The sequence below is a fragment of the Lissotriton helveticus genome, chromosome 1_1 (assembly GCF_964261635.1).
Source record: "Lissotriton helveticus chromosome 1_1, aLisHel1.1, whole genome shotgun sequence".
NCBI classification, from domain to species: domain Eukaryota; kingdom Metazoa; phylum Chordata; class Amphibia; order Caudata; family Salamandridae; genus Lissotriton; species Lissotriton helveticus.
In genome coordinates, this window is record NC_136057.1 from 1,665,411,410 (window position 1) to 1,665,438,956 (window position 27,547).

General features: G+C 57.8%; 1 protein-coding gene across 1 annotated transcript in view; it reads left to right on the plus strand.

The window, feature by feature from the left end:
• The first annotated feature begins 257 nt into the window (after positions 1 to 257).
• The window catches only part of DIP2B (DIP2 acetate--CoA ligase B (putative)), an 805,292-nt gene continuing 778,002 nt past the window's right edge, over positions 258 to 27,547 (plus strand). The window contains exon 1 of the mRNA XM_078688921.1: positions 258 to 523. Within this exon, the coding sequence (XP_078545047.1) occupies positions 439 to 523 (85 nt within the window). The 5' untranslated portion in view covers positions 258 to 438. The remainder of the gene's footprint in view (positions 524 to 27,547) is intronic.

Consider the following 27,547-nt stretch of genomic DNA (forward strand, 5'->3'; position numbering starts at 1 on the left):
AATTAGTTACTCATGCTTCGAACAGGAAAACATAGGAGCCCTGGCTCTAGCTGGGTCGGCCCTGCAAATATTTTTGTCTCGCTTACTTGTAGCTATAGGATTTTGTCAGGAGCAGCTAGATTGCATTGGCATTTCCCAAAAGTATTTGAATTTTCTATTAAAAGGCACGCTGTTGTGTTTCCAATGATGCAGTGGCCTCTGTCGGTGCTGCTGCAGGGCGAGCTCATTCTCCGCCAAATGTCGAGTTGTTCAGGCTCCGTCCAGCAGAGGGCGCGGTGTGAGAGCGCGCCGCCTGCAGAGCTCCCGGCCCCCGCCAGGTGGCCCTCGCACGGCCCGGGCCGCGCTCTCCTCCCCCAGCACTCGGAGCATGGCGGGCGGCGGCGGGCGGTGCTGGCGCGGCGGCTTCCCGGCCTGTGTGGTTTGATCGCCGGGCTCAGGATGGCGGAGCGCGGCCTGGAGGTGGGCTCCCTGCCGCGGGAGATCCGGGAGCAGCTGGCGGAGCTGGAGCTCGAGCTGTCCGAAGGTACGGAGGTGAACCCTGGGCAGGAGAGGGTGGATCCCGGTGCCTGGTAATGGGGAGGGGGGAGAAGAGGGAAGCAAATGAGGAAGCTGCCATCCGGCTTCGAGGCAAGCCCTCGGTCTTTACTCTCAGGCACCCACCGCCCCTCAGACACGTCCAGACCCAGGGCCTCTTCTCTTCTCCCCTACTGTCTTCTCGCCCCTACCGTCTCTACACTCAGCCCCTGCCAGTGTCTCTTCACTCGCCCCCCACCCCCAGTAGCTCTTCACTCGCCCCCCCCAGTATCTCTTCACTCGCCCCCCCCAGTATCTCTTCACTCAGCCCCCCCCTGTCTCTTCACTCAGCCCCCCCCTGTCTCTTCACTCAGCCCCCCCCTGTCTCTTCACTCAGCCCCCCCCTGTCTCTTCACTCAGCCCCCCCTGTCTCTTCACTCAGCCCCCCCTGTCTCTTCACTCAGCACCCCCTGTGTCTCTTCACTCAGCCCCCCTGTCTCTTCACTCAGCCCCCCCTGTGTCTCTTCACTCAGCCCCCCCTGTGTCTCTTCACTCAGCCCCCCTGTCTCTTCACTCAGCCCCCCTGTGTCTCTTCACTCAGCCCCCGTGTCTCTTCACTCAGCCCCCCGTGTCTCTTCACTCAGCCCCCCGTGTCTCTTCACTGAGCCCCCCCGTGTCTCTTCACTGAGCCCCCCGTGTCTCTTCACTGAGCCCCCCGTGTCTCTTCACTGAGCCCCCCGTGTCTCTTCACTGAGCCCCCCGTGTCTCTTCACTGAGCCCCCCGTGTCTCTTCACTCAGCCCCCCCTGTCTCTTCACTCAGCCCCCCCTGTCTCTTCACTCAGCCCCCCCTGTCTCTTCACTCAGCCCCCCCTGTGTCTCTTCACTCAGCCCCCCTGTGTCTCTTCACTCAGCCCCCCCTGTCTCTTGTCCCAGCCCCCCCCCTATCTCTTGTCCCAGCCCCCCCCTATCTCTTGTCCCAGCCCCCCCTATCTCTTGTCCCAGCCCCCCCCCTGTCTCTTGTCCCAGCCCCCCCCCTGTCTCTTGTCCCAGCCCCCCCCTGTCTCTTGTCCCAGCCCCCCCCCCCGGTGTCTCTTGTCCCAGCCCCCCCGGTGTCTCTTGTCCCAGCCCCCCCCCCCGGTGTCTCTTGTCCCAGCCCCCCCCCCGGTGTCTCTTGTCCCAGCCCCCCCCCCCGGTGTCTCTTGTCCCAGCCCCCCCCCCGGTGTCTCTTGTCCCAGCCCCCCCCCCCCCGGTGTCTCTTGTCCCAGCCCCCCCCCCGGTGTCTCTTGTCCCAGCCCCCCCCCCCGGTGTCTCTTGTCCCAGCCCCCCCCCCCGGTGTCTCTTGTCCCAGCCCCCCCCCCGGTGTCTCTTGTCCCAGCCCCCCCCCGGTGTCTCTTGTCCCAGCCCCCCCCCCGGTGTCTCTTGTCCCAGGCCCCCCCCCGGTGTCTCTTGTCCCAGGCCCCCCCCCGGTGTCTCTTGTCCCAGCCCCCCCCCGGTGTCTCTTGTCCCAGCCCACCCCGGTGTCTCTTGTCCCAGCCCACCCCGGTGTCTCTTGTCCCAGCCCACCCCGGTGTCTCTTGTCCCAGCCCACCCCGGTGTCTCTTGTCCCAGCCCACCCCACCGGTGTCTCTTGTCCCAGCCCCCCCCCCACCGGTGTCTCTTGTCCCAGCCCCCCCCCCCACCGGTGTCTCTTGTCCCAGCCCCCCCCCCCACCGGTGTCTCTTGTCCCAGCCCCCCCCCCCCACCGGTGTCTCTTGTCCCAGGCCCCCCCCCACCGGTGTCTCTTGTCCCAGCCCCCCCCCCGGTGTCTCTTGTCCCAGCCCCCCCCCCCGGTGTCTCTTGTCCCAGCCCCCCCTGGTGTCCCCCGGTGTCTCTTGTCACAGCCCCCCCCCCCGGTGTCTCTTGTCCCAGCCCCCCCCCCACCGGTGTCTCTTGTCCCAGCCCCCCCCCCACCGGTGTCTCTTGTCCCAGCCCCCCCCCCGGTGTCTCTTGTCCCAGCCCCCCCCCGGTGTCTCTTGTCCCAGCCCCCCCTGGTGTCCCCCGGTGTCTCTTGTCACAGCCCCCCCCCCCGGTGTCTCTTGTCCCAGCCCCCCCTGGTGTCCCCCGGTGTCTCTTGTCCCAGCCCCCCCCCCACCGGTGTCTCTTGTCCCAGCCCCCCCCCCCACCGGTGTCTCTTGTCCCAGCCCCCCCCCCGGTGTCTCTTGTCCCAGCCCCCCCTGGTGTCCCCCGGTGTCTCTTGTCCCAGCCCCCCCCCCCCGGTGTCTCTTGTCCCAGGCCCCCCCCCCCGGTGTCTCTTGTCCCAGCCCCCCCCCGGTATCTCTTGTCCCAGCCCCCCCCCGGTGTCTCTTGTCCCAGCCCCCCCCGGTGTCTCTTGTCCCAGCCCCCCCCCCGGTGTCTCTTGTCCCAGCCCCCCCTGGTGTCCCCCGGTGTCTCTTGTCACAGCCCCCCCCCCCGGTGTCTCTTGTCCCAGCCCCCCCCCCACCGGTGTCTCTTGTCCCAGCCCCCCCCCCACCGGTGTCTCTTGTCCCAGCCCCCCCCCCGGTGTCTCTTGTCCCAGCCCCCCCTGGTGTCCCCCGGTGTCTCTTGTCACAGCCCCCCCCCCCGGTGTCTCTTGTCCCAGCCCCCCCTGGTGTCCCCCGGTGTCTCTTGTCACAGCCCCCCCCCCGGTGTCTCTTGTCCCAGCCCCCCCCCCACCGGTGTCTCTTGTCCCAGCCCCCCCCACCGGTGTCTCTTGTCCCAGCCCCCCCCCCGGTGTCTCTTGTCCCAGCCCCCCCTGGTGTCCCCCGGTGTCTCTTGTCACAGCCCCCCCCCCGGTGTCTCTTGTCCCAGCCCCCCCCCCCCCGGTGTCTCTTGTCCCAGCCCCCCCCCCCCCCGGTGTCTCTTGTCCCAGGCCCCCCCCCCGGTGTCTCTTGTCCCAGCCCCCCCCCCGGTATCTCTTGTCCCAGCCCCCCCCCGGTGTCTCTTGTCCCAGCCCCCCCCCGGTGTCTCTTGTCCCAGGCCCCCCCCCGGTGTCTCTTGTCCCAGCCCCCCCCCCCGGTGTCTCTTGTCCCAGCCCACCCCGGTGTCTCTTGTCCCAGCCCACCCCGGTGTCTCCTGTCCCAGCCCACCCCGGTGTCTCCTGTCCCAGCCCACCCCGGTGTCTCCTGTCCCAGCCCACCCCGGTGTCTCTTGTCCCAGCCCCCCCCCCCGGTATCTCTTGTCCCAGCCCACCCCCCCCGGTGTCTCCTGTCCCAGCCCCCCCCACCGGTGTCTCTTGTCCCAGGCCCCCCCTGGTATCACTTGTCCCAGGCCCCCCCTGGTATCTCTTGTCCCAGCCCCCCCCCGGTGTCTCTTGTCCCAGCCCCCCCCGGTGTCTCTTGTCCCAGCCCCCCCCACCGGTGTCTCTTGTCCCAGCCCCCCCCCCCCCCACCGGTGTCTCTTGTCCCAGCCCCCCCCCCGGTGTCTCTTGTCCCAGCCCCCCCTGGTGTCCCCCGGTGTCTCTTGTCACAGCCCCCCCCCCGGTGTCTCTTGTCCCAGCCCCCCCCCCGGTGTCTCTTGTCCCAGCCCCCCCCCCCGGTGTCTCTTGTCCCAGCCCCCCCCCCCGGTGTCTCTTGTCCCAGCCCACCCCGGTGTCTCTTGTCCCAGCCCACCCCGGTGTCTCCTGTCCCAGCCCACCCCGGTGTCTCCTGTCCCAGCCCACCCCGGTGTCTCCTGTCCCAGCCCACCCCGGTGTCTCTTGTCCCAGCCCCCCCCCCCCGGTATCTCTTGTCCCAGCCCACCCCCCCCGGTGTCTCCTGTCCCAGCCCCCCCCACCGGTGTCTCTTGTCCCAGGCCCCCCCTGGTATCACTTGTCCCAGGCCCCCCCTGGTATCTCTTGTCCCAGCCCCCCCCCGGTGTCTCTTGTCCCAGCCCCCCCCCGGTGTCTCTTGTCCCAGCCCCCCCCACCGGTGTCTCTTGTCCCAGCCCCCCCCCCCCCCCACCGGTGTCTCTTGTCCCAGCCCCCCCCCGGTGTCTCTTGTCCCAGCCCCCCCTGGTGTCCCCCGGTGTCTCTTGTCACAGCCCCCCCCCCGGTGTCTCTTGTCCCAGCCCCCCCCCGGTGTCTCTTGTCCCAGCCCCCCCCCCGGTGTCTCTTGTCCCAGCCCCCCCCCCCGGTGTCTCTTGTCCCAGCCCCCCCCCCCCGGTGTCTCTTGTCCCAGCCCCCCCCCGGTGTCTCTTGTCCCAGCCCCCCCCCGGTGTCTCTTGTCCCAGGACCCCCCCCGGTGTCTCTTGTCCCAGGACCCCCCCCGGTGTCTCTTGTCCCAGGACCCCCCCCGGTGTCTCTTGTCCCAGGACCCCCCCGGTGTCTCTTGTCCCAGGACCCCCCCCGGTGTCTCTTGTCCCAGCCCCCCCCCTGTGTCTCTTGTCCCAGCCCCCCCCCCCCGGTGTCTCTTGTCCCAGCCCCCCCCCCCGTATCTCTTGTCCCAGCCCCCCCCCGGTATCTCTTGTCCCAGCCCCCCCCCCCGGTATCTCTTGTCCCAGCCCCCCCCCCCGGTATCTCTTGTCCCAGCCCCCCCCCCCCGGTATCTCTTGTCCCAGCCCCCCCCCCCCCGGTGTCTCTTGTCCCAGCCCCCCCCCGGTGTCTCTTGTCCCAGCCCCCCCCGGTGTCTCTTGTCCCAGCCCCCCCCCCGGTGTCTCCTGTCCCAGCCCCCCCCCCGGTGTCTCCTGTCCCAGCCCCCCCCCGGTGTCTCCTGTCCCAGCCCCCCCCCCGGTGTCTCCTGTCCCAGCCCCCCCCCCGGTGTCTCCTGTCCCAGCCCCCCCCCCGGTGTCTCCTGTCCCAGCCCCCCCCCCGGTGTCTCCTGTCCCAGCCCACCCCGGTGTCTCTTGTCCCAGCCCACCCCCCCGGTATCTCTTGTCCCAGCCCCCCCCCCCCGGTGTCTCCTGTCCCAGCCCCCCCCACCGGTGTCTCTTGTCCCAGGCCCCCACCGGTGTCTCTTGTCCCAGGCCCCCCCTGGTATCTCTTGTCCCAGCCCCCCCCCCCCGGTGTCTCTTGTCCCAGCCCCCCCCCCCGGTGTCTCTTGTCCCAGCCCCCCCCCCCACCGGTGTCTCTTGTCCCAGCCCCCCCCCCCCACCGGTGTCTCTTGTCCCAGCCCCCCCCCCACCGGTGTCTCTTGTCCCAGCCCCCCCCCCACCGGTGTCTCTTGTCCCAGCCCCCCCCCCACCGGTGTCTCTTGTCCCAGCCCACCCCCCCCGGTGTCTCCTGTCCCAGCCCCCCCCACCGGTGTCTCTTGTCCCAGGCCCCCCCCCCCCGGTGTCTCTTGTCCCAGCCCCCCCTGGTGTCCCCCGGTGTCTCTTGTCCCAGCCCCCCCTGGTGTCCCCCGGTGTCTCTTGTCACAGCCCCCCCCCGGTGTCTCTTGTCCCAGCCCCCCCCCCCGGTGTCTCCTGTCCCAGGCCCCCCCCCCCCGGTGTCTCTTGTCCCAGGCCCCCCCGGTGTCTCTTGTCCCAGCCCCCCCCCCCTGGTGTCTCTTGTCCCAGCCCCCCCCCGGTGTCTCTTGTCCCAGGACCCCCCCCGGTGTCTCTTGTCCCAGGACCCCCCCCGGTGTCTCTTGTCCCAGCCCCCCCCCCCGGTGTCTCTTGTCCCAGCCCCCCCCCCGGTGTCTCTTGTCCCAGCCCCCCCCCCGGTGTCTCTTGTCCCAGCCCCCCCCCCCCGGTATCTCTTGTCCCAGCCCCCCCCCCCCGGTGTCTCTTGTGCCAGCCCCCCCCCCGGTGTCTCTTGTCCCAGCCCCCCCCCGGTGTCTCTTGTCCCAGCCCCCCCCCGGTGTCTCTTGTCCCAGCCCCCCCCGGTGTCTCTTGTCCCAGGCCCCCCCTGGTATCTCTTGTCCCAGGCCCCCCCTGGTATCTCTTGTCCCAGCCCCCCCGGTGTCTCTTGTCCCAGGCCCCCCCCCGGTATCTCTTGTCCCAGCCCCCCCCCGGTGTCTCTTGTCCCAGCCCCCCCCCGGTGTCTCTTGTCCCAGCCCCCCCCCGGTGTCTCTTGTCCCAGCCCCCCCCGGTGTCTCCTGTCCCAGCCCACCCCTGTGTCTCTTGTCCCAGCCCCCCCCCGGTGTCTCTTGTCCCAGGCCCCCCCTGGTATCTCTTGTCCCAGCCCACCCCGGTGTCTCCTGTCCCAGCCCACCCCGGTGTCTCCTGTCCCAGCCCACCCCGGTGTCTCCTGTCCCAGCCCACCCCGGTGTCTCCTGTCCCAGCCCACCCCGGTGTCTCTTGTCCCAGCCCCCCCCCCCCACCGGTGTCTCTTGTCCCAGCCCCCCCCCCCCACCGGTGTCTCTTGTCCCAGCCCCCCCCCCCCCACCGGTGTCTCTTGTCCCAGCCCCCCCCCCCGGTGTCTCTTGTCCCAGCCCCCCCTGGTGTCCCCCGGTGTCTCTTGTCACAGCCCCCCCCCGGTGTCTCTTGTCCCAGCCCCCCCCCGGTGTCTCTTGTCCCAGCCCCCCCCCCCGGTGTCTCTTGTCCCAGCCCCCCCCCGGTGTCTCTTGTCCCAGCCCCCCCCCCGGTGTCTCTTGTCCCAGCCCCCCCCCCGGTGTCTCTTGTCCCAGCCCCCCCCCCGGTGTCTCTTGTCCCAGCCCCCCCCCCGGTGTCTCTTGTCCCAGCCCCCCCGGTGTCTCTTGTCCCAGCCCCCCCCCCGGTATCTCTTGTCCCAGCCCACCCCGGTGTCTCTTGTCCCAGCCCCCCCCCCCGGTATCTCTTGTCCCAGCCCTCCCCGGTGTCTCCTGTCCCAGCCCATCCCGGTGTCTCCTGTCCCAGCCCACCCCCCCCCACCGGTGTCTCTTGTCCCAGCCCCCCCCCCCACCGGTGTCTCTTGTCCCAGCCCCCCCCCCCACCGGTGTCTCTTGTCCCAGCCCCCCCCCCCACCGGTGTCTCTTGTCCCAGCCCCCCCCCCCACCGGTGTCTCTTGTCCCAGCCCCCCCCCCCACCGGTGTCTCTTGTCCCAGCCCCCCCTGGTGTCCCCCGGTGTCTCTTGTCCCAGCCCCCCCCCCGGTATCTCTTGTCCCAGCCCACCCCGGTGTCTCTTGTCCCAGCCCCCCCCCCCGGTATCTCTTGTCCCAGCCCTCCCCGGTGTCTCCTGTCCCAGCCCATCCCGGTGTCTCCTGTCCCAGCCCACCCCCCCCCCACCGGTGTCTCTTGTCCCAGCCCCCCCCCCCACCGGTGTCTCTTGTCCCAACCCCCCCCCCCCACCGGTGTCTCTTGTCCCAGCCCCCCCCCCCGGTGTCTCTTGTCCCAGCCCCCCCCCCCGGTGTCTCTTGTCCCAGCCCCCCCTGGTGTCCCCCGGTGTCTCTTGTCCCAGCCCCCCCCCGGTGTCTCTTGTCCCAGCCCCCCCCCGGTGTCTCTTGTCCCAGCCCCCCCCCCGGTGTCTCTTGTCCCAGCCCCCCCCCCCCGGTGTCTCTTGTCCCAGGACCCCCCCCGGTGTCTCTTGTCCCAGCCCCCCCCCCGGTGTCTCTTGTCCCAGCCTCCCCCCGGTGTCTCTTGTCCCAGGCCCCCCCCGGTGTCTCTTGTCCCAGCCCCCCCCCCGGTGTCTCTTGTCCCAGCCCCCCCCCCCCGGTGTCTCTTGTCCCAGCCCCCCCCCGGTGTCTCTTGTCCCAGGCCCCCCCCCCCCCGGTGTCTCTTGTCCCAGCCCCCCTGGTGTCCCCCGGTGTCTCTTGTCCCAGCCCCCCCCCGGTGTCTCTTGTCCCAGCCCCCCCTGGTGTCCCCCGGTGTCTCTTGTCCCAGCCCCCCCCGGTGTCTCTTGTCCCAGCCCCCCCCCCGGTGTCTCTTGTCCCAGCCCCCCCCCCCGGTGTCTCTTGTCCCAGCCCCCCCCCCGGTGTCTCTTGTCCCAGCCCCCCCCCCCGGTGTCTCTTGTCCCAGCCCCCCCCCGGTGTCTCTTGTCCCAGCCCCCCCTGGTGTCCCCCGGTGTCTCTTGTCCCAGCCCCCCCCCCGGTATCTCTTGTCCCAGCCCCCCCCGGTGTCTCTTGTCCCAGGCCCCCCCCCGGTGTCTCTTGTCCCAGGCCCCCCCCCGGTGTCTCTTGTCCCAGCCCCCCCCCCGGTATCTCTTGTCCCAGCCCCCCCCCCGGTGTCTCTTGTCCCAGGCCCCCCCCCGGTGTCTCTTGTCCCAGGCCCCCCCCCGGTGTCTCTTGTCCCAGGCCCCCCCCCGGTGTCTCTTGTCCCAGGCCCCCCCCCCGGTTTCTCTTGTCCCAGCCCCCCCCCTGTATCTCTTGTCCCAGCCCCCCCCCCGGTATCTCTTGTCCCAGCCCCCCCACCCCGGTATCTCTTGTCCCAGCCCCCCCCCCGGTGTCTCCTGTCCCAGCCCACCCCGATGTCTCCTGTCCCAGCCCACCCCGGTGTCTCCTGTCCCAGCCCACCCCGGTGTCTCCTGTCCCAGCCCACCCCGGTGTCTCCTGTCCCGCCCACCCCGGTGTCTCTTGTCCCAGCCCACCCCGGTGTCTCTTGTCCCAGCCCACCCCGGTGTCTCTTGTCCCAGCCCACCCCGGTGTCTCTTGTCCCAGCCCACCCCGGTGTCTCTTGTCCCAGCCCACCCCGGTGTCTCTTGTCCCAGCCGAGTGTCGTCTCCTCTCCGAGACACTCCTCTCCGAGCCCCTCCCCCCAAGTGTCGTCTCCTGTCCGAACCCCTCCCCCCAAGTGTCGTCTCCTGTCCGAGCCCCTCCCCCCAAGTGTCGTCTCCTGTCCGAGCCCCTCCCCCCAAGTGTCGTCTCCTGTCCGAGCCCCTCCCCCCAAGTGTCGTCTCCTGTCCGAGCCCCTCCCCCCAAGTGTCGTCTCCTGTCCGAGCCCCTCCCCCCAAGTGTCGTCTCCTGTCCGAGCCCCTCCCCCCAAGTGTCGTCTCCAGTCCGAGCCCCTCCCCCCAAGTGTCGTCTCCAGTCCGAGCCCCTCCCACCAAGTGTCGTCTCCTGTCCGAGCCCCTCCCACCAAGTGTCGTCTCCTGTCCGAGCCCCTCCCCCCAAGTGTCGTCTCCTGTCCGAGCCCCTCCCCCCAAGTCAGACCCCCCAGGATATAGCGGCATGGATTAGCAAATTTAGCGGCACAAATATGGAAATTTAGCGGCACAAATATGGAAATTTAGCGGCATTTTTGCGGCATTTTATTTTACTCAAAATCATTCATTTTCAGTCTGAAATCAATGGAAACTGTTTCAGCAGAACATTCCACTTTGCAATAGGCATGTTTAAAGTGTCTGCAACTCTACAGAAGCACAGCTCTGGTCCTAACCTCGCAGGAAGGAGCTGGATTTCTCTCTAGGATGTTCTAGTGCCCATGTATGTACCCCTGCCAGGTACCGCTCCCTCCTTGATCTGTGAGGCAGGAAAACTCTTCCTCAGGCACCCTAGGGCACAGGATCGTAGTGGCTGATCCAAATAAGTGAGACAGACTGCATAGGGAGGTCACCTCCTGCTTACTAGTTATTTCACCAATTTGTGTACATGTACATTATCAGGTGCAATCTTCACCTTTAAAAAAATGGTAGAGCATATTTATAACCTCTTCAAAGGCTCCATCAATTGCTTAATGTCCATGGAAAGCACCACCCCACACATGGACTCACCTGAACTTTAATCTACAAATCTCTTAAAACTTAACCCTAAATGGAACCCTTGTCTACTGACCACCCAGACCACGAGCTACTTTCACCAGCATCATCATGGACTTCATTGCTCATGCTTACAATCAACTCCAGAGCCTTCATACTCCTCAGCGGCCTCAACTTTCACCTAGAAGATAGAACTGACCCCTGCTTCACAATACTCTTTGAAAGCCTCAACAACTAAAAGGTTCCCGACTCCCCTTTACGATCAAACAGAAGAAGAAGCAAGGCGCATACAAAGTGGAGGTGCACAATCTTCAAGCTTCTCAGCAAGCAAGATTACAGCTCCCTCTCTAAACCGGGAACCTTTTCACTCTGTAAACCATGCCATGTGCACTGAAAAAGTCAATCTGCAAAGGCCAACAGAATTCTCTTGTTACGTTACTGGCAGCCACAGGGTGAAAAGTCATCCACTTGCCGGGAGGAAACTCTCTGATTTTGTTGTTCTCCGGGCCCCCCACTAGCAGGTTTTGTTTTGCTGAATAAAAAAATCATAGCTGCCAAGGTTTCAGACTGCTATGTGTGACATTTTCATAATTTTAGTGTAATTATGAGTGACATTTCAACGAATATGAGTGACGTTTTCTCACAAGCAAAATCAAGCAATGAAGAGGCAGGAAACATACAACAATTAGAAATTACTATCCACTGAGCAACACAAAGCTCTAATTATATCTTAAAATTGATTAGAAGTACCAGAAATGAAGGACACTAACGGGACATAGACTGCATGACAGCAGTGCTCAGCAACAGGGGGCAAGCAGGCACTGTACCTGCTCAGAAGATAATCTCAGCCGCACCATGCAGATTATGCAATATTGATATTTAGTACACAAGGCTGACTTGTGATGGCAGTTCGTTGGAGCAATTGTTGCTGGAGGAAGTAACAGGATGTTGTTTAACTGCATCAGAGAGAGCCCTGTGATTACTCTGCTGTGTGTCTCCCAGCACAGAGAAACTGGATCTTACTAGCCAGTTAACTCAGTTTCTGTAGTTTCAGTAAATGGTTTTAGTTAGGGGGTGAGTGCTCTGGTGTCTGGATTGTATGGGCATAGAAGCCAGGTTTTCTGTTTTCCCATGTGTGACATTTATAGGCTTGCAGGGTATTTATGAGTAATATTTCACTTGGTTATGTGTGACACTTTGTGATGAATTAAAGACAGCTATCAATACCTTTTTTCGGGCAAGTTTCATTTTTTCATAACTTCTTCTTGGAACCAGCCCTTTTTATAACCTATTGACTGCAGTGCAAATTAAGAACCCGTTTGACAATAGCTTTTACCAATATTTCTTCTCTTTTACAGACCCAAAATGTGTTAACATTCTTGATGGCTGCTGAAGTAGTCACCAATTTAACGCTGTGACACTCATTAAAACCAAGTTAGAATGTAACTCAATTCGGAAAATAAAGTCATTAGAGGTAAATATTTAGTCAAAGAACAAAAAGTATACCTCTAACAAATGCACAGCGCTGTTCTTTGGGACATGATTATTTTTGTAATGACCCCCTAATTATTACGGTCCCAGGATGGCAGCTGTTCCCGGAGCTTCAGTGGGGCTCTGTTTTGCTTTTAACGACATGATACCGAGGGGCCTCTCTCGGCTCCTTGGGTGTGAAATTGAAGGGCGACCAGCGACATCAGTGTCACAGTCATTATGTTGTCTGGGGGGCGGGGAGGTCAGGAGCACGAGAGCCACGATAAAGATATGCCCTCGTCTGACTTCTCTGTGGTGCCCCCATAGCGAAAACAAAACCATGCCCTCTTTGCTTCAGAGGAACTGCAAAAAAGTACAGCTGCAACTGCCCGGCCATGTCAGCAGCGCCAGCCCGGCAGTGGCGAAAACTTGAGTAATTAAAACCGACTGTAAACACTTACTGGAACAACGCGGTATTTCTCTGTCAAGCCGAACTACACGATCGTCCGGCTGGCGAGGTGGTGAGCCGCACGGGCTCACCGTGGTGACGGGGTTACGACCCCACTGGCACACATGATGAGCTGCAACCACTGCTAGTAAGACTAAGCTTTATGTGACACAATAACACGTAATTCAGACCATTAGGAAGCAACTATTTTACGGCTCAACAGCGACACCTAGTGACGTAAGCGCCACATTGCAACCAATAAGATCCTTAATTATTTCCTTTATTCAGGGAGACCCTTTTTAGCGGCCAAATCAGCAGATATCGCGGCCATCGCGCTAATCTGCCGATTTCGCGATTTTTTCGTGAATCGCGAAATCGCGAAATGCTGGAGGGTCTGCCAAGTGTCGTCTCCTGTCCGAGCCCCTCCCCCCAAGTGTCGTCTCCTGTCCGAGCCCCTCCCCCCAAGTGTCGTCTCCTGTCCGAGCCCCTCCCCCCAAGTGTCGTCTCCTGTCCGAGCCCCTCCCCCCAAGTGTCGTCTCCTGTCCGAGCCCCTCCCCCCAAGTGTCGTCTCCTGTCCGAGCCCCTCCCCCCAAGTGTCGTCTCCTGTCCGAGCCCCTCCCCCCAAGTGTCGTCTCCTGTCCGAGCCCCTCCCCCCAAGTGTCGTCTCCTGTCCGAGCCCCTCCCCCCAAGTGTCGTCTCCTGTCCGAGCCCCTCCCCCCAAGTGTTGTCTCCTGTCCGAGCCCCTCCCCCCAAGTGTCGTCTCCTGTCCGAGCCCCTCCCCCCAAGTGTCGTCTCCTGTCCGAGCCCCTCCCCCCAAGTGTCGTCTCCTGTCCGAGCCCCTCCCCCCAAGTGTCGTCTCCTGTCCGAGCCCCTCCCCCCAAGTGTCGTCTCCTGTCCGAGCCCCTCCCCCCAAGTGTCGTCTCCTGTCCGTGTCCCGGCCCCCAAACGTTGTCTAGTGTCCCGGCCCCCTCCCAGACCCCAAACGTTGTCTAGTGTCCCGGCCCCCAAACGTTGTCTAGTGTCCCGGCCCCCAAACGTTGTCTAGTGTCCCGGCCCCCAAACGTTGTCTAGTGTCCCGGCCCCCAAACGTTGTCTCCTGTTGAAGCCCCCAAACGTTGTCTCCTGTTGAAGCCCCCGGTTGTCTCCTGTTGAAGCCCCCGGTTGTCTCCTGTTGAAGCCCCCCCATTGGTCTCCCGTTGAAGCCCCCGTGGTCTCCCGTTGAAGCCCCCGTGGTCTCCCGGTGCAGACCCCGTTGTCTCCCGTTGCAGACCCCGTTGTCTCCCGTTGCAGACCCCGGTGTCTCCCGTTGCAGACCCCGGTGTCTCCCGTTGCAGACCCCGGTGTCTCCCGTTGCAGCCCCCCCTCCCCCGGTGCCTCCCGTTGCAGCCCCCCCTCCCCCGGTGTCTCCCGTTGCAGCCCCCCCCTCCCCCGGTGCCTCCCGTTGCAGACCCCCCACCCCCGGTGCCTCCCGTTGCAGCTCCCATCCCCCCCTCCCCCGGTGCCTCCCGTTGCAGCTCCCATCCCCCCCTCCCCCGGTGCCTCCCGTTGCAGCCCCCCCTCCCCAGGTGCCTCCAGTTGCAGCTCCCATCCCCCCCTCCCCCGGTGCCTCCCGTTGCAGCCCCCCCTCCCCCGGTGCTTTCCGTTGCAGCCCCCCCTCCCCCGGTGCCTTCCGTTGCAGCCCCCCCTCCCCCGGTGCCTCCTGTTGCAGCCCCCCCTCCCCCGGTGCCTCCCGTTGCAGCCCCCCCTCCCCCGGTGCCTCCCGTTGCAGCCCCCCCTCCCCCGGTGCCTCCCGTTGCAGCCCCCCCTCCCCCGGTGCCTCCCGTTGCAGCCCCCCATCCCCCGGTGTCTCCCGTTGCAGCCCCCCTCCCCCGGTGTCTCCCGTTGCAGCCCCCCCCTCCCCCGGTGCCTCCCGTTGCAGCCCCCCCCCTCCCCCGGTGCCTCCCGTTGCAGCCCCCCCCCTCCCCCGGTGCCTCCCGTTGCAGCCCCCCCCCTCCCCCGGTGCCTCCCGTTGCAGACCCCCCCCCTCCCCCGGTGCCTCCCGTTGCAGACCCCCCTCCCCCGGTGCCTCCCGTTGCAGCTCCCATCCCCCCTCCCCCGGTGCCTCCCGTTGCAGCTCCCATCCCCCCCTCCCCCGGTGCCTCCCGTTGCAGCCCCCCCTCCCCAGGTGCCTCCAGTTGCAGCTCCCATCCCCCCCTCCCCCGGTGCCTCCCGTTGCAGCCCCCCCTCCCCCGGTGCTTTCCGTTGCAGCCCCCCCTCCCCCGGTGCCTCCTGTTGCAGCTCCCATCCCCCGGTGTCTCCCGTTACAGCTCCCATCCCCCGGTGTCTCCCATCGATGTCTCCTGCTCCCATCGATGTCTCCTGTTCCAGCTCCCATCGATGTCTCCTGTTCCAGCACCCCCATTGTCTCCTGTTTCATGGCCCCCCCAGTGTCTCCTGTTTCATGCCCCCCCCTCCACAGTGTTTCCTGTTTCATGGCCCCCCCAGTGTCTCCTGTTTCATGCCCCCCCCCAGTGTCTCCTGTTTCATGCCCCCCCCCAGTGTCTCCTGTTCCATGCCCCCCCCGTGTTTCCTGTTTCATGGCCCCCCCAGTGTTTCCTGTTTCATGCCCCCCCCCCAGTGTTTCCTGTTTCATGCCCCCCCCCAGTGTTTCCTGTTTCATGCCCCCCCCCAGTGTTTCCTGTTTCATGCCCCCCCCTCCCCAGTGTCTCCTGTTTCATGCCCCCCCCTCCCCAGTGTCTCCTGTTTCATGGCCCCCCCTCCCCAGTGTCTCCTGTTTCATGGCCCCCCCAGTGTCTCCTGATTCATGGCCCCCCCAGTGTCTCCTGATTCATGGCCCCCCCAGTGTCTCCTGTTTCATGGCCCCCCCAGTGTTTCCTGTTTCATGGCCCCCCCAGTGTTTCCTGTTTCATGCCCCCCCCAGTGTTTCCTGTTTCATGCCCCCCCAGTGTTTCCTGTTACATGACCCCCCCCCCAGTGTTTCCTGTTACATGGCCCCCCCCCCAGTGTTTCCTGTTTCATGCCCCCCCCCAGTGTTTCCTGTTTCATGCCCCCCCCCAGTGTTTCCTGTTTCATGGCCCCCCCCCCAGTGTTTCCTGTTTCATGGCCCCCCCAGTGTCTCCTGTTTCATGGCCCCCCCCAGTGTCTCCTGTTTCATGCCCCCCCAGTGTTTCCTGTTTCATTGCCCCCCGTGTCTCCTGTTTCATCTCCCCCCCCCCCCCCAGTGTCACATCTCCTGTCCCTTTTTGCTGTCTTATCTCCACCCCCTGCCCCGTACCAACTGTTTCCATTTCGCATCATCGTCTACTTTCCAAGCCCGCCATTACTGTTTTATTTCTAGGCCCTGTCGCTGTTTGGTTTGCTTGCTCCCCAGTGCTAGCTTGTGGTTTTAGTTCCTGGAACCTGCTCCCCTTCATAGTCTCACTTCCCCGATTATAATCCCATATCCCTTCCACCAACATGGTTTCACTTCCTGTTCCCCCAGCTTGATCTCACTTCCTGTCTTGGTTTCACGCCCTCCATGATGGTCTTCCCCACTGTTGGACAGGCCGCATGTTCGAGCTGTCACCCCCTCCCCGCAATGGGACCAGGACCCTGGCTCTCCCTGCATCCCCAGCCAGAGTCCACAAACGACCACCCGAAGTACCCTGCAATCCCTCCACTACAAGACACCAGCTCCGGACCCAGCTGGCCCGGGTCACCATCTACCCCACGACATCGACCCGGCCGCCATCTTGGGGCACTGCAGCACGAGGCCGCGTGGCCTCAACTCGACCCTAACCCCGGGCCCGGCCGGCCCCGACATCGAGGCCCCACCATCCTCCCAGGAGGCAGAGTGACCACTTGGCGAGTCAATGGGAGAAGGAATCGTCAACGGCTCTCCTCCGCCAGGTGTCGATCACCCCAGGCCGCCTGGGCGCTGGCTCCACCCCCCTGCTGGGTGTCTGGACTCCCTCATCCCGGACCTCCCGGCCCCCAGGCGCGAGGGTCCGGACATCAAAGGGGACCAGACCTATAACTGGGGCAGGACCAGACCAGGAAGGCAGTTGTATCCTGGAGTCGAGAGACCCGAGAAGAACTCATCCGTGACTTGGCCTGCTGGCGCTGCCGCGGCCCTCTGCCTCGTGAAACCATCGTCTTGGCCTGCTGGCGCTGCCGCGGCCCTCTGCCTCGTGAAACCATCGTCTTGGCCTGCTGGCGCTGCCGCGGCCCTCTGCCTCGTGAAACCCTCGTCTTGGCCTGCTGGCGCTGCCGCGGCCCTCTGCCCCGTGAAACCATCGACTTGGCCTGCTGGCGCTGCCGCGGCCCTCTGCCCCGTGAAACCATCGACTTGGCCTGCTGGCGCTGCCGCGGCCCTCTGCCTCGTGAAACCATCGTCTTGGCCTGCTGGCGCTGCCGCGGCCCTCTGCCTCGTGAAACCATCGTCTTGGCCTGCTGGCGCTGCCGCGGCCCTCTGCTTTATGAGACTATCACCTTGGCCTGCTGGCGCTGCCGCGGCCCGATCCACAGACACTCCAGCTCGAGGATTGTGAGCTCGCCTTTTTACCACTACCTGTACCGATCCGGTACCCAGACTGTCCCGCTACCCCCTTTCCCTACAGAGACTAGAAGTGAGAGGACCCCCGGGTCCAAGATATCCTGTATCGCTGATATCCTTGCCTTAAGAACCTTATATAAAGCCTTGAACTCGACTTGGTGTGGTGCCTGTTTGTGGGGGGGGAGGTAACTTGTCTGTACGATCGCCGGAGACGGTCCCCCTCGGGGATCTCTCCCTCGGTATCCGGCCGACCCTCAGGGTCCCCGTCTAACACCCACCATTCTCCAACATCCTAGTTTCATCTCATGCTTCCTGTGGTCTCACCTCTCATTATTCTTCCTGCTGTCTTTTTTCCCACGCCTCCCGTGCCCTCCCCTTTGTGGTCTCACCACCCGTGCCCTCCTTTTGCGGCCTGCTTACTGTACCGTTCCCCATTTGCGTTCTCTCCTCCTTACCACCCCTGGCCTTCCCCCATTTGTGTTCTTGCCACCCTTGCCCTCAAACCTTTGCTTTCTTGCCATCTGTACATGTTCTTGCCCTTTTCCGCCTTTAGGGTCTCCCTGTGCCCTGCTCCCCTTTACAATGTTGCCTCCCCTCTTTATGGTCTTGCCATCTGTGCCTTTCACTTCTCCTTTGCACCATTGCCCTCCCTACTCCTGCCACCTCTTTTGCGCTCTTGCCCACCTGCGCATTTCTGACGTTGTAGTAGCCCCACGTCTTTCCTCCCCACTTGACGTCTTTCCTCCTGTACCCTCCACCCCTTTATAGTCTTGGGACATGCCTCCTACCCTGATATCCGCCTTTGGGGTATTTGCCCCGTGAGAACGAGTTATCCAATCAGAATGTTTGTATTTGGTGCAAATCCCTCAAGGTTCATTCCATCAGTGTGTCCATCAAGGGTTCCCCAGGCCGGGTTCCTCGCTGGTTGTCAGGATGACCGGGGACTGTGCACTTTGGTTCCATGTTGATACACTGTATGTACATTCATCTTCTGTGGATGTCCTAAAATCGATCTGTTGGGAGGCCCTTCGTGAAATGGCAGCCGCAGTCTGGGGATGGCTGGTTGCAGAAGCTTGTGTAAGTCAGCACTGAGCCCTGGAGGGGGGGTTCAGCCCTCTGAGTGCGGTGGCGGAGCACAAAGGCTCTGCGGCTTCTTGTGCAATGGATTCTCCTCTGTGCTTTCAAGCAAAAATCCTTTATTTATGTATTGCGTCACGTGATAGCCCGTATTTACGTACCATTCCTCGACATCATAATAACAGGTACTTACAAGAGGAATCCCGTTTGTAGGGTCACCATGCTCGAATACCGCCCCCCCCCCCGGCTGGCGTCTTTCGAGGGGAGATGCCATTTGCATACGTTGTAGTCTCATAAATACACGCCAGCAGCGCCTTGGCATAGCTTCACCGCCTTAAATTCGGAAGCGATATTTGTCCCTGAGAAATATGCAGTGCCGTATATATGCCTGGATATTGCCTGCCAAGAACGTGTGCATTCTGTATGATTGGTGCCTAGATTGTGTCGAGGCCTCACCGTCCATCTCCAGTTTGGGGCGGGGGAGTCTCCCCGGTCTGTGGTGATTTAACATATCAAAGCTATCTGCTCTGCCTCTTGTATGTGTATAGCTGAGGTTGGTGTATACAAACGTATATATAAGTAGCGTCATCGAAACTGTGCGTGGTGTTGCAGGCCACACTATGACCCAGGACTGTCAAGTCATTTTCAGTATAGTTAAGTGTGTGTTTTTACACCTGTGTTTTGAAACGTTCATTTATTCACTGAGTATTAGTTAACGGGGTACTGAGCGGGCGTACTTTTTTTTTTTGTGTTATAATTTTTTATTAGCATTTCATAAATGCGGTACAAGAAATATATGATAACATTGCATATCTTAAAATACGTAATAGTAGAGAAGGAATAATGAATACAATTATAAAAATAAAAGCAAATGTATCAAAATCCATTGAATAGCAGAAAAAAGGAGGAAATTGGGGGCAAAAAATATAAGCGGGCGTACTTTGGGTCTTGTATTATTGTGTTAACTGTTTTTGTCCTGTGCAAGGGGGATTACATCATTGTAGATTTGATCGCAGATATTGTACATTGCCTAGTATAATATTGTATTTATGACAGTATAGTCATGGGAGTATGCGTGGGAGTTGAGCGGGGTGGGCATAAGGTTAAGGTAGCAACTCCACTTGTACATTTCTTCTTTTAAAGTTTTTCTTCTTTCACCACCACTGACCACCCACCCCCTTTTCAACCACATGCAATATTGGGAATGTATTGTGGGTGTACATCTAATTGAGGGGTATATCTTTTAAGATTGCAATGTCTCTAAGAAGATAGCAAATCTCTTTTAATCTGGGTTTGTGGATCGATTTCCGTTGTCTTTTGTGTTCCATGGAGTAAATTTGATTTTGAATCCCCGCATAATCTGTGACCTACATTTTTAGATGGTAGATGCAGTATCTGGGCCTGCAAGGATGTGGCCTTTGCCCACGCTGAGTTTGCTGATGTGTTCAGTGTGATTCTCGCTAGCACTGGACAAAGTCTAATTTTGGCACCAAACACAAGTCGTTTCCACTGTGTTGGTAGTATATCTGTCTGACTAGAGTTCACTGTGGTGAGGGCTTTGCCCAGGTTACATTTGCTGATGTCTTTTGAGTTTGGTGTTGGCGGGCACTGAAGTAGGCGGATCTTTGCATCCAAATAAGTTGTTGCCCATATGCGAGTGTGAAAGTCATGACTATAGAGCTGTAAAGGTGCTCGGAGCGTGCAGCTTGTTTGTGATTGCTCTCCATGCGGTTTGCCATATCTAATGTATGCAAACATTCCAATTGTATATAAAATACACATGCATTTCTTTGGCCCCTGTACACGGTCATCACTTTCTGGACTTTAAGCTCAATTATGTGTTTTTTGCAAACTTCAAAACTGCTGGATGAAAACTCACAAAATTTGATGAACGGTTGGTTTCAGAAGGTCCCTTTTCTCAAATGTGTTTCAGATTAGCTAGGGTGTCTAAGTTATTAAGGTTGAAAAACACAGGATTTTCTGTTGTCTTTATGATGATTCGACTGCAGCCTCACCCATATATGTAGCCAGCGGTTTCTGACTGTAGGCATTTTATTTTTTTACACATACATGGGTACGGGGGTGGACAATCATGACCACAACACACATTCTCACTGAGGAAACAAGGCACAACCATTCACCATGCCATATACATAACTAGTAGCCATGTCTGCTAAGACTGAAATTAGAGTGTGAAATCTGCCAGGTCGCTACATTGGACATTTGAGCCTAAGCTTTGGCTGTATTTTGTCTTTAAATATGTGTATATTTTTTGTGCACATATAATTAGATCCATGTATACATTTCTGTGTAAATGTTTCCATATTTGTACCTTAATTTCCATGTTCATGTGTGTAAATGTACATATTTAGTGCTTAATCATTTCTGGCTTTCAAATGACAATTTCCCTCAATTCGTGTGATTTATGGATTTCAACCAATTATAGAAGCTGTGTCCATCGGATTTCTTTCTGGTTAGTGCCCCGTGGTAGTATCTGAGGTTCATTGTTCACTGGACTGCAGATAAACATTCTTTAAAAACAAGTAGTTTATTTACTAAAATCCACCCTACTAACGAAAATAAAGTCTGTTTTGTATTGTTATCACTGCAAACGAGATAATTATAAAGAAATAAGTTGCTTATTGCTCTGGAGGAAACATATTTTAACACCATCTACATTTGTAATACAAATAACACATACATGGTAACTGTTAATTGCCTCTCAAGCTTGTGACTCAGGATTTATCATCGAGGTATTAGGTCAAAGGTTAACATAATTGAGTTTGCAAGACAAAAAGTTAAAAAAATGTTTGAAAAAAGTTTGCTTTGAAAGAAAAAATGCCTAATATAAACAACTTGAAGTTTGAAGAGTGTGAAAAATGTAAAACCACACTAATATTACATTTCAGTGTAGTACACAAAACAAACAGTCTTGCACCCAAATAAAGGGAAAGCAGTTATTTTGAATGCGGGTGTCGAATTTGTAAGTGTACTTATTTCATTATCGTGTTAAGGTGCGGCAAAGGAACATGAGCCAATCAGTAATATGAGGAGATGCTGGAAATAAGCAGAACAGGGTAGTTAACAATTAAAAGCAAAGGGGCGTCTTTGGGAATGGGGCTGCCATACTTTTCAAACGTGCTCTATTTTTCTGGCATTGGGAGGTGATGAGGTGGGGGCTGCCACAGTAACGTTAAGAATTCCTGGAATTTTGAATAAGAAGACAGGATGGGAAGGGGCTGATACAGGCTCCAGATTGGGACCTAGAATAACCAATATCAAGGAAGGACAACGGGTGTGTGTAAGGAGGACCGGGAACAGAGGAGAGAGGAACAGAGGAGAGAGGAACAATTCCAGCAGAGGGTCAGGAGTTTACAGATTGCAAGAGTACCTCTGACAGACACAGTTGTATTTGAATCAAGCATTTGCAGTGCAATAGGTCTCGCATTAGTAAAAGTTTGAGCTTTTGGCATTGCAAATAATAATGCAATACCAATAGCTGTAATTTTCAGTAATGCGAGACCTAAGTATGCACTATGGCACCAAATGCACACACAGATGACAGAACAATGGGAGTTCGTATTTGGTAAACAAAAGATATGTGATTACGATGTAAGCTATAGAGACAACACATAAAAAACCAAAAATACAACATAATAGAGGGTCGGAGTGTTCTTAATTATTAAAGAGATTCGGAATGTCAATATGCCAAAGGCTTCATCATGTTACTAATAGGAGCTCCCTTCACAAACAGTTACAGCAGTTCACAGTTAATTCGCCAAACATCCCCCATACCCCTGGACAGTAGCAATTAAACATTTCTTATATAGACTATTAAATAAATACTTGACAGTGAAAAACAGTCCTGCACACACCACCTATACTAATACTGCAGCTTCCGGAACACATACCAGAGAAATAGTACATTGCATATTGCTCATCTACACGCTGGTAGTATGATTGGAGTTAGGAAGGCGCGGTTACTAGGGGCAGTTATTGAGGGTATGGGGCAGAATCACCGATGTAGGAAAAGGGGAGCGACTGGAGGTAGGAGGGAGCTGTTGCTAGGGCGGTGTTTGGGGGTAATAGAATCGAACCACGGGGGCAAAAAGGGCAGTATCCCTGGAGTTAGGAGGGCGTAGTTACTAGATGTGGTTATTGGAGGTAGGGGGTAGAATCACAGATGCGTGAAGGGCAGAGTTAGTGGAGGGGCGAGGGAGCAGTAGGGGTGGTGATTATGGGTGATAGACCCCGGGGAATGAGTGTGCATGGGGTGGGGTCAGGCATACAGAGCTTGCGGTAGTAGTAGGTTGTGGCAGGGCGCAGCTATAGCAGGTAGGGGTGGGTAGAGTGTTTTTGACAGGGCTACAGGCACCTGCGGCAGGAGTGGGCAGGGACACAACCACGGAAGACAGTAGTGGTTGGGGGTTGGAGGGGTACAGATATTGGTAGTATTAAAGGGACACAGACACGCGGACAGGAGCGGGCTTGGGGTTAGGGGCACATACATAGGGCACAGCTGGGTATAGGTTTATGGGCAGGGCTACAGGGACAGGCAGGGGGACAGGAGCAGATAGGGGCACAACCATGAGCTCACACACGAGGATACTAGCGGCCAGGGACACAGACACGAGGATAAGAGCGGGCAGGATTATAGACACGAGGAGAAGGATGGGCAGGGAGTTAGGGACAAAGACATGGGGAAGGTGGGTTTGGAGTAGCAAATGGCAGCCCCGGGCAGCATGTTCACAGCATAAGAAGCAAGCAGTCGAGAAGGGAAATGCTACTCACTAGGTCCTTGGAGGTGCCGAGGCGCTTCAGCTGGTCCAGGGGCAGCAGCTGGTTGGAATCCTCTGCTACATGGTGGCAGGCTCATAATGGCGAGCCCGTAGCTGCCAATGCTTGTGGGGCCAGGAGGCGGCCGCGGTGTTTTATAAAAGCGGGTGCCTTGAGGCAGGCGGTTAAATATCCAATCCCAGGGACTAAAACAGACTTTCAAAGGTCCGTTCTGATCATTTTAAATAAAACCAGATCTATCCTGATACCCCACTGAGGGCGGTTGCAGCCAGGATAGTGACCATTGTACAGAGGAATATGCTGGTGACTTTTTGATCATTGCTTAGTTGCAGTGGGTGTGGACTAGTTCCAATACATATACATCAGGATGTATGTGTAGCTCCACTAATCTGCGTTTCCTATAGGCGCATTGACCCATATTTGCATTGGAGTTTGGGAATACCGCATATTTCGTCAAATAACACCACCTCGTCTCGATATGGATTTATCTAGGTTTAATATTAGAGTTAGGATTAGAGATAGATTTATGGCTTTGGTCAAACTGACAGTTATGATAATGTAATGTAGTTGATGTAGTGAATATATGCATGATATACATACTCACTTGATACAACTATAGTTTAATGTAATGGTTTTCGTAAAGTGTATTCCAATGAGGTTACATTACAGGATGGTATCAGACATAATTTAATTTTTCTTGAATATTTCAGATAGTGTTTCTGGAGACCACCCCTTTGAGCAAGTGCCCTCCCATTATGGGCCTAGAGTTAAGAGTGAGATGCCCTGCTTACACCCCATTTTCTACTGACACTGTGGGCATAAGCAGTTAACGCTGCTCCCTTTCCTGTGCAGGTGTCTCTTAGCCCTCAAGCCAGATATGGGAATGACATCAGTAAAGTAGTTATGATGCTGAGCTGGCGGGTTAATTAACTCCTTAGCGGCAAGGCACGGCTCGTAGTTAGAGAAACTTACTCGTCAAGGGCACATTTTGCGGGTGGGCGCGGATGCGCAGAGTTTCTGCCACTAATTTTAAAGAGGGGACTCGAGCCCACAGCTTGAGGCAGAAAGAGGCTCAAATGTGTATGGTTAGTTAGAAACCGGAACTTGTGGTATGTGTACTTGCTAATTCAGCGCCGCTGTTACTGTTCTTTTTAGCAGTTAAAAAGCATTAAAGTAAATGTAATGGAGCCGTGATCCAGAGTGTAATTGGGTGTGATCAGTGCATATAGGGGGCGAGGCCAGAGATGTGGGGACCAGGATAGAACAAAAACAATATATTCTGCAGCGATTTGTTGACTTTCACCTTCAGGCCACTAAATAAAAAATGTAATGTGCACACATCAAATCTCTTCATTCGTGGGGGCCTGTTTCACCACAGAGTTGCTGGTTTTCTACTACTGGGGTGGAGGGTCTCAATTCTGGGCTAAGTGTACGTCTCCATTTTTGTCTGGAGGGCCGAGCATGATCTCTTCGGTCCCGAAATGTATGTTCTGGCTGTCAAGTGGATATGTCCCCTTTCCTGTTGTGGTTCCTCTTGTTTTAGGAGGTGGGTAGTAGGCTAGGCCAAGGGGACCGTCGCCAACCTGAGGGATAAGAGGTCTCCCTCAGTGGCCTGTCGAGTATCTTCCCTTCCGCTTTGCCCTCGTGGGTTCAAGATTGTGCATCTCCCTTCCACTGTCTACACCACACCACTTTTGTGATTCAACGTTTCCAGCTGCCACTACGGTGACCAGTCAGATTTTATTGTGTGTATGGACTGCAGCTCTACAAATTTAGGTCCTCCCCTCACTTCTAGCGCTGAAGTAGGGCCGTCCCTAAAGTGGTTTCCCACCAAGCCGAGCCAGGACCCTAGCTTCAGGCTAGTTACGTAGAAATTCCCACATTCCTTCTACATGAGGAAAGGCGGCACCACACACCCACACTGTCTCTCACATGAGGTGGGCCACTGCTCCCAATCCCTCTGCCCCCACTTAACATCTGCCTCACCCACTAACTCTGGTCTCCTTCACTCTCACATTGGGCCTCTGTACCGCCGTCATCTGTCCAGTGGCCTCAGCCAAGTCCCCAATCGGCCCCCTTGATCTGCTGCTCCCACCAGGGCAAGCGTCGGGCCGGATATGGGACACCACACCACTTCACACTGGCCTACAGGATGGCCTCCCCTTCACCAGTCGGTCTGCCTGGCTCCGGTCAGCTTTCTCAGGAACTGCACCCAATTGTCTCGTGGAGCCTTCCTCTAGGCCTGGAGCCCCGTGCTTCAGAAATAGTTTAGCTGCTTCCAAGGGGGAAGGGGGGGGGGGGGGCGGCGGCACCATGGCCAGATCGGCAGCAACACTGGGCGCTTCTGTAGGTGTTTGGCCTGCACTCCGCAGCCAGCGCCCCTGCTCTACTCCCCGCGGCTCGTCACCGGAGCACGTCTCCGTACAGTTGGGTCCGCCAGCTGGGCTGGCGGTGCAATCACTGCCTTTCTCGGGACTGAGTTCCGTCCGTGCTCCATCCACTCTGACGATTTCCGCGGGTACGTTTCTTTTCAATGAAGCGGAGGCCTGCCCAAGGCTCGGGAGCACAAGCCTCTGCCAAGCTCTGCCTCACTGCAGTCCAGGACTTCGTCTCTCATGTCAGGCCGAGACGGTTGGCCCCATTGAAGGGCACTTGTTTTTAGATTCGAGGTCAAATCTTGCCCCTCCCAGAGTCAGTGTAACTTTTTCAAGTCACTTTAATAACTGTAGCCGTATGTTTAATCGGATTTACAGGGGTTTCTAGCAGCGGCTGACCGGAGCTTCGCTAAGCTACGGCTATCTTGGTCAATGTTTGGCCACGCCCCAACAATGTTTAATTGAGTACTGTGTTCCTCACTCTGGAATAACAACATTTTAGGAATAACAACATTTTATGAACGAAGCCCCACATGCTTACCTCTAAATCTCTCGACCCCAAGGCACCCAGTATATCGTGTAACTCTATCCATTAAACAAGACGTCGGCGGTTGTTTCATTTAGTTGCTATATCGTGTAACTCTATCCATTAAACAAGACGTCGGCGGTTGTTTCATTTAGTTGCTTGGCCGTGAAATGGATCCAAAAAACCAAGCAAAACAGAAAGAAACTTCACATCTGGCCCGGGGAGGAGACCTGTGGGCGAGGGCTGCCCACGCATGCGCGGTACCTGCAACTTTCGCGTTCACTGCGGCTCGTACCCAGTGGCGGCGCGTGGATCCGGTGCATGCAGCGCCTGTCCCCTTCTGGGGCTCTCATGCTGTAGAGAGAGCCCCTGCTCCAGAGAGGAAGAACGGCACACAGCAGTACGGGGCTCCCTTGCCCGCGTCGTGCAGCCAGAAGTGTAGAGGAGCTGGAGTGCTCTGGCTGCAGCACCCACCGTTCAGGAGGAATCCCCCTTCCCTGCAGACCGGGTGAGTGGGGGACTCTCAATTTGTGCCGATGAAGGCACAGTATCAATGTTTATTTCCTGAGCGGACCCGCCATTGCGGGCCGCTCCAACGATGGGGTGAAAGTGAAACTGCTTGCTGGCTTGCCTGGGAAGCGGGACAGGAGATGTGCGCATGCCTGTACGTGCGCGTCCACAGACCCCAATCGCCAAAAGCCCTGCGCGTGCACCGGTCTGTACCACTTCGGAGGCAAGTCGCTGACAATATGTGTCGCTGGCGACAGTGCTTCGCGCTGCGTCGCCAGGTGCGAGACCTAAAAAGGAAACAATTACGACCCTAGTGCTGTCAGCCACATGCCAAATATATGTTACGCTAGGACTCGTTCCACGGGCTTGCGTAACCCCAGTTTAGTCATGAACTTGATTCCAACAGGTGTGCAACATTCACGTTTTTGAAGCATGGATTTCATTCCCCCTGTAATACCTGGCCCAGTTTGTGTGGAGAAACTCAATACTATTCTGAGGGTCTCAGGTTGACTGGAGGCAGAATGTTTGGTTTTGCCTTGATAGCCCCCATTCTGTGGTGTGGCAGTCGGAATATGTTGGGGAAGCCACACCAGGTAAGTACTACATCCAGTGGTGTTTGTATGTACAGATTGCGGTATTACCGCACATTTCGAATAAGAGCCTAATTGTTTCTCGTTTATTTTCGAGCTCAAAACATTTTGACTTTATTAGTTCGACCTTTCTACCTAGTTTCTGTTAACCTATCGCAAGAACACGTCCCTGATTACTCCCCTGTAATCCAGCTTTATCTATTACTATAGCATAGGAACATGTACATACGTACGTATAGTAACTGTAGGTTAGCTTTGCATCAGGCCTTATCTCGAGTTCCCGATGACAGTTTAAGGGGAAAAAACACCTCTTGCTCTGTTTGCTTTATGAAGTCACCGGAGCTCTTGCTCGACTTGGAGCTTTGTGAATCGGCTTCCGGTATTTTTTTATGTACCTTTGTGGCAGGCGGAGCAGGAACTGGGCCATTGTGCGTAGAGGGGAAACCATGAAGAGAGAATGCAGAACAGAGCAGCAAAAACTACGATTGCGAAGGCAGGTCGATTATATTTCCACTTTGAGCCTAAGAAGAGCAATATAACTGTAACCTAAATTCGGAACGTTTAAGTAGCTCTTAGACGTGTTTTTTGCTCTGCTTCTAGACACCTTCACTTTTGGTAGGTGAGAAAAGTGAGGCACAGGGAGATTCACGGATTGCCCCTTTTTCACCCAGCTTTATCACGCGGGGTGCCCGGGAAGGGAACCCAGATCTCATGGTCGTCAGAGTCTCTCTATTTGTGTCAATGACTAATTTCGACTTTTCTTCTGGAACGCTTTTCTTAAACCAGCACAGCTTGTACAAGAATATATACAATGACCAATTTGATCAGATATATGTAAAACCCCTGCTTTATGAAAGCTTAGATAAGAACTGAACCAGTCTATATAAATAACTTTGTTGTGTATGTAAAACGTGCTGCGCACTGTGTTCTTTACACCCCCTTGGCAGACCCTCAGCGCTTCTTTCAGTTTTGTTTAGCCAAAGATGGCAGTGTTGAAATTTGTGGGAGTACAGCCCTGGAGGGGCAGGGGTACTACTTCTGACGAGTAGGCTTCCACCGTTGATATTCCCACGCTCTCTGACTGACTATCCCAAACACTGGCTGTTAGTTTTAGGAACAACGTGCTCACACCTTACTATGTTGCTACCTCTCAATACGACTTTTTAGGTCGAGCATTCGAGACCTC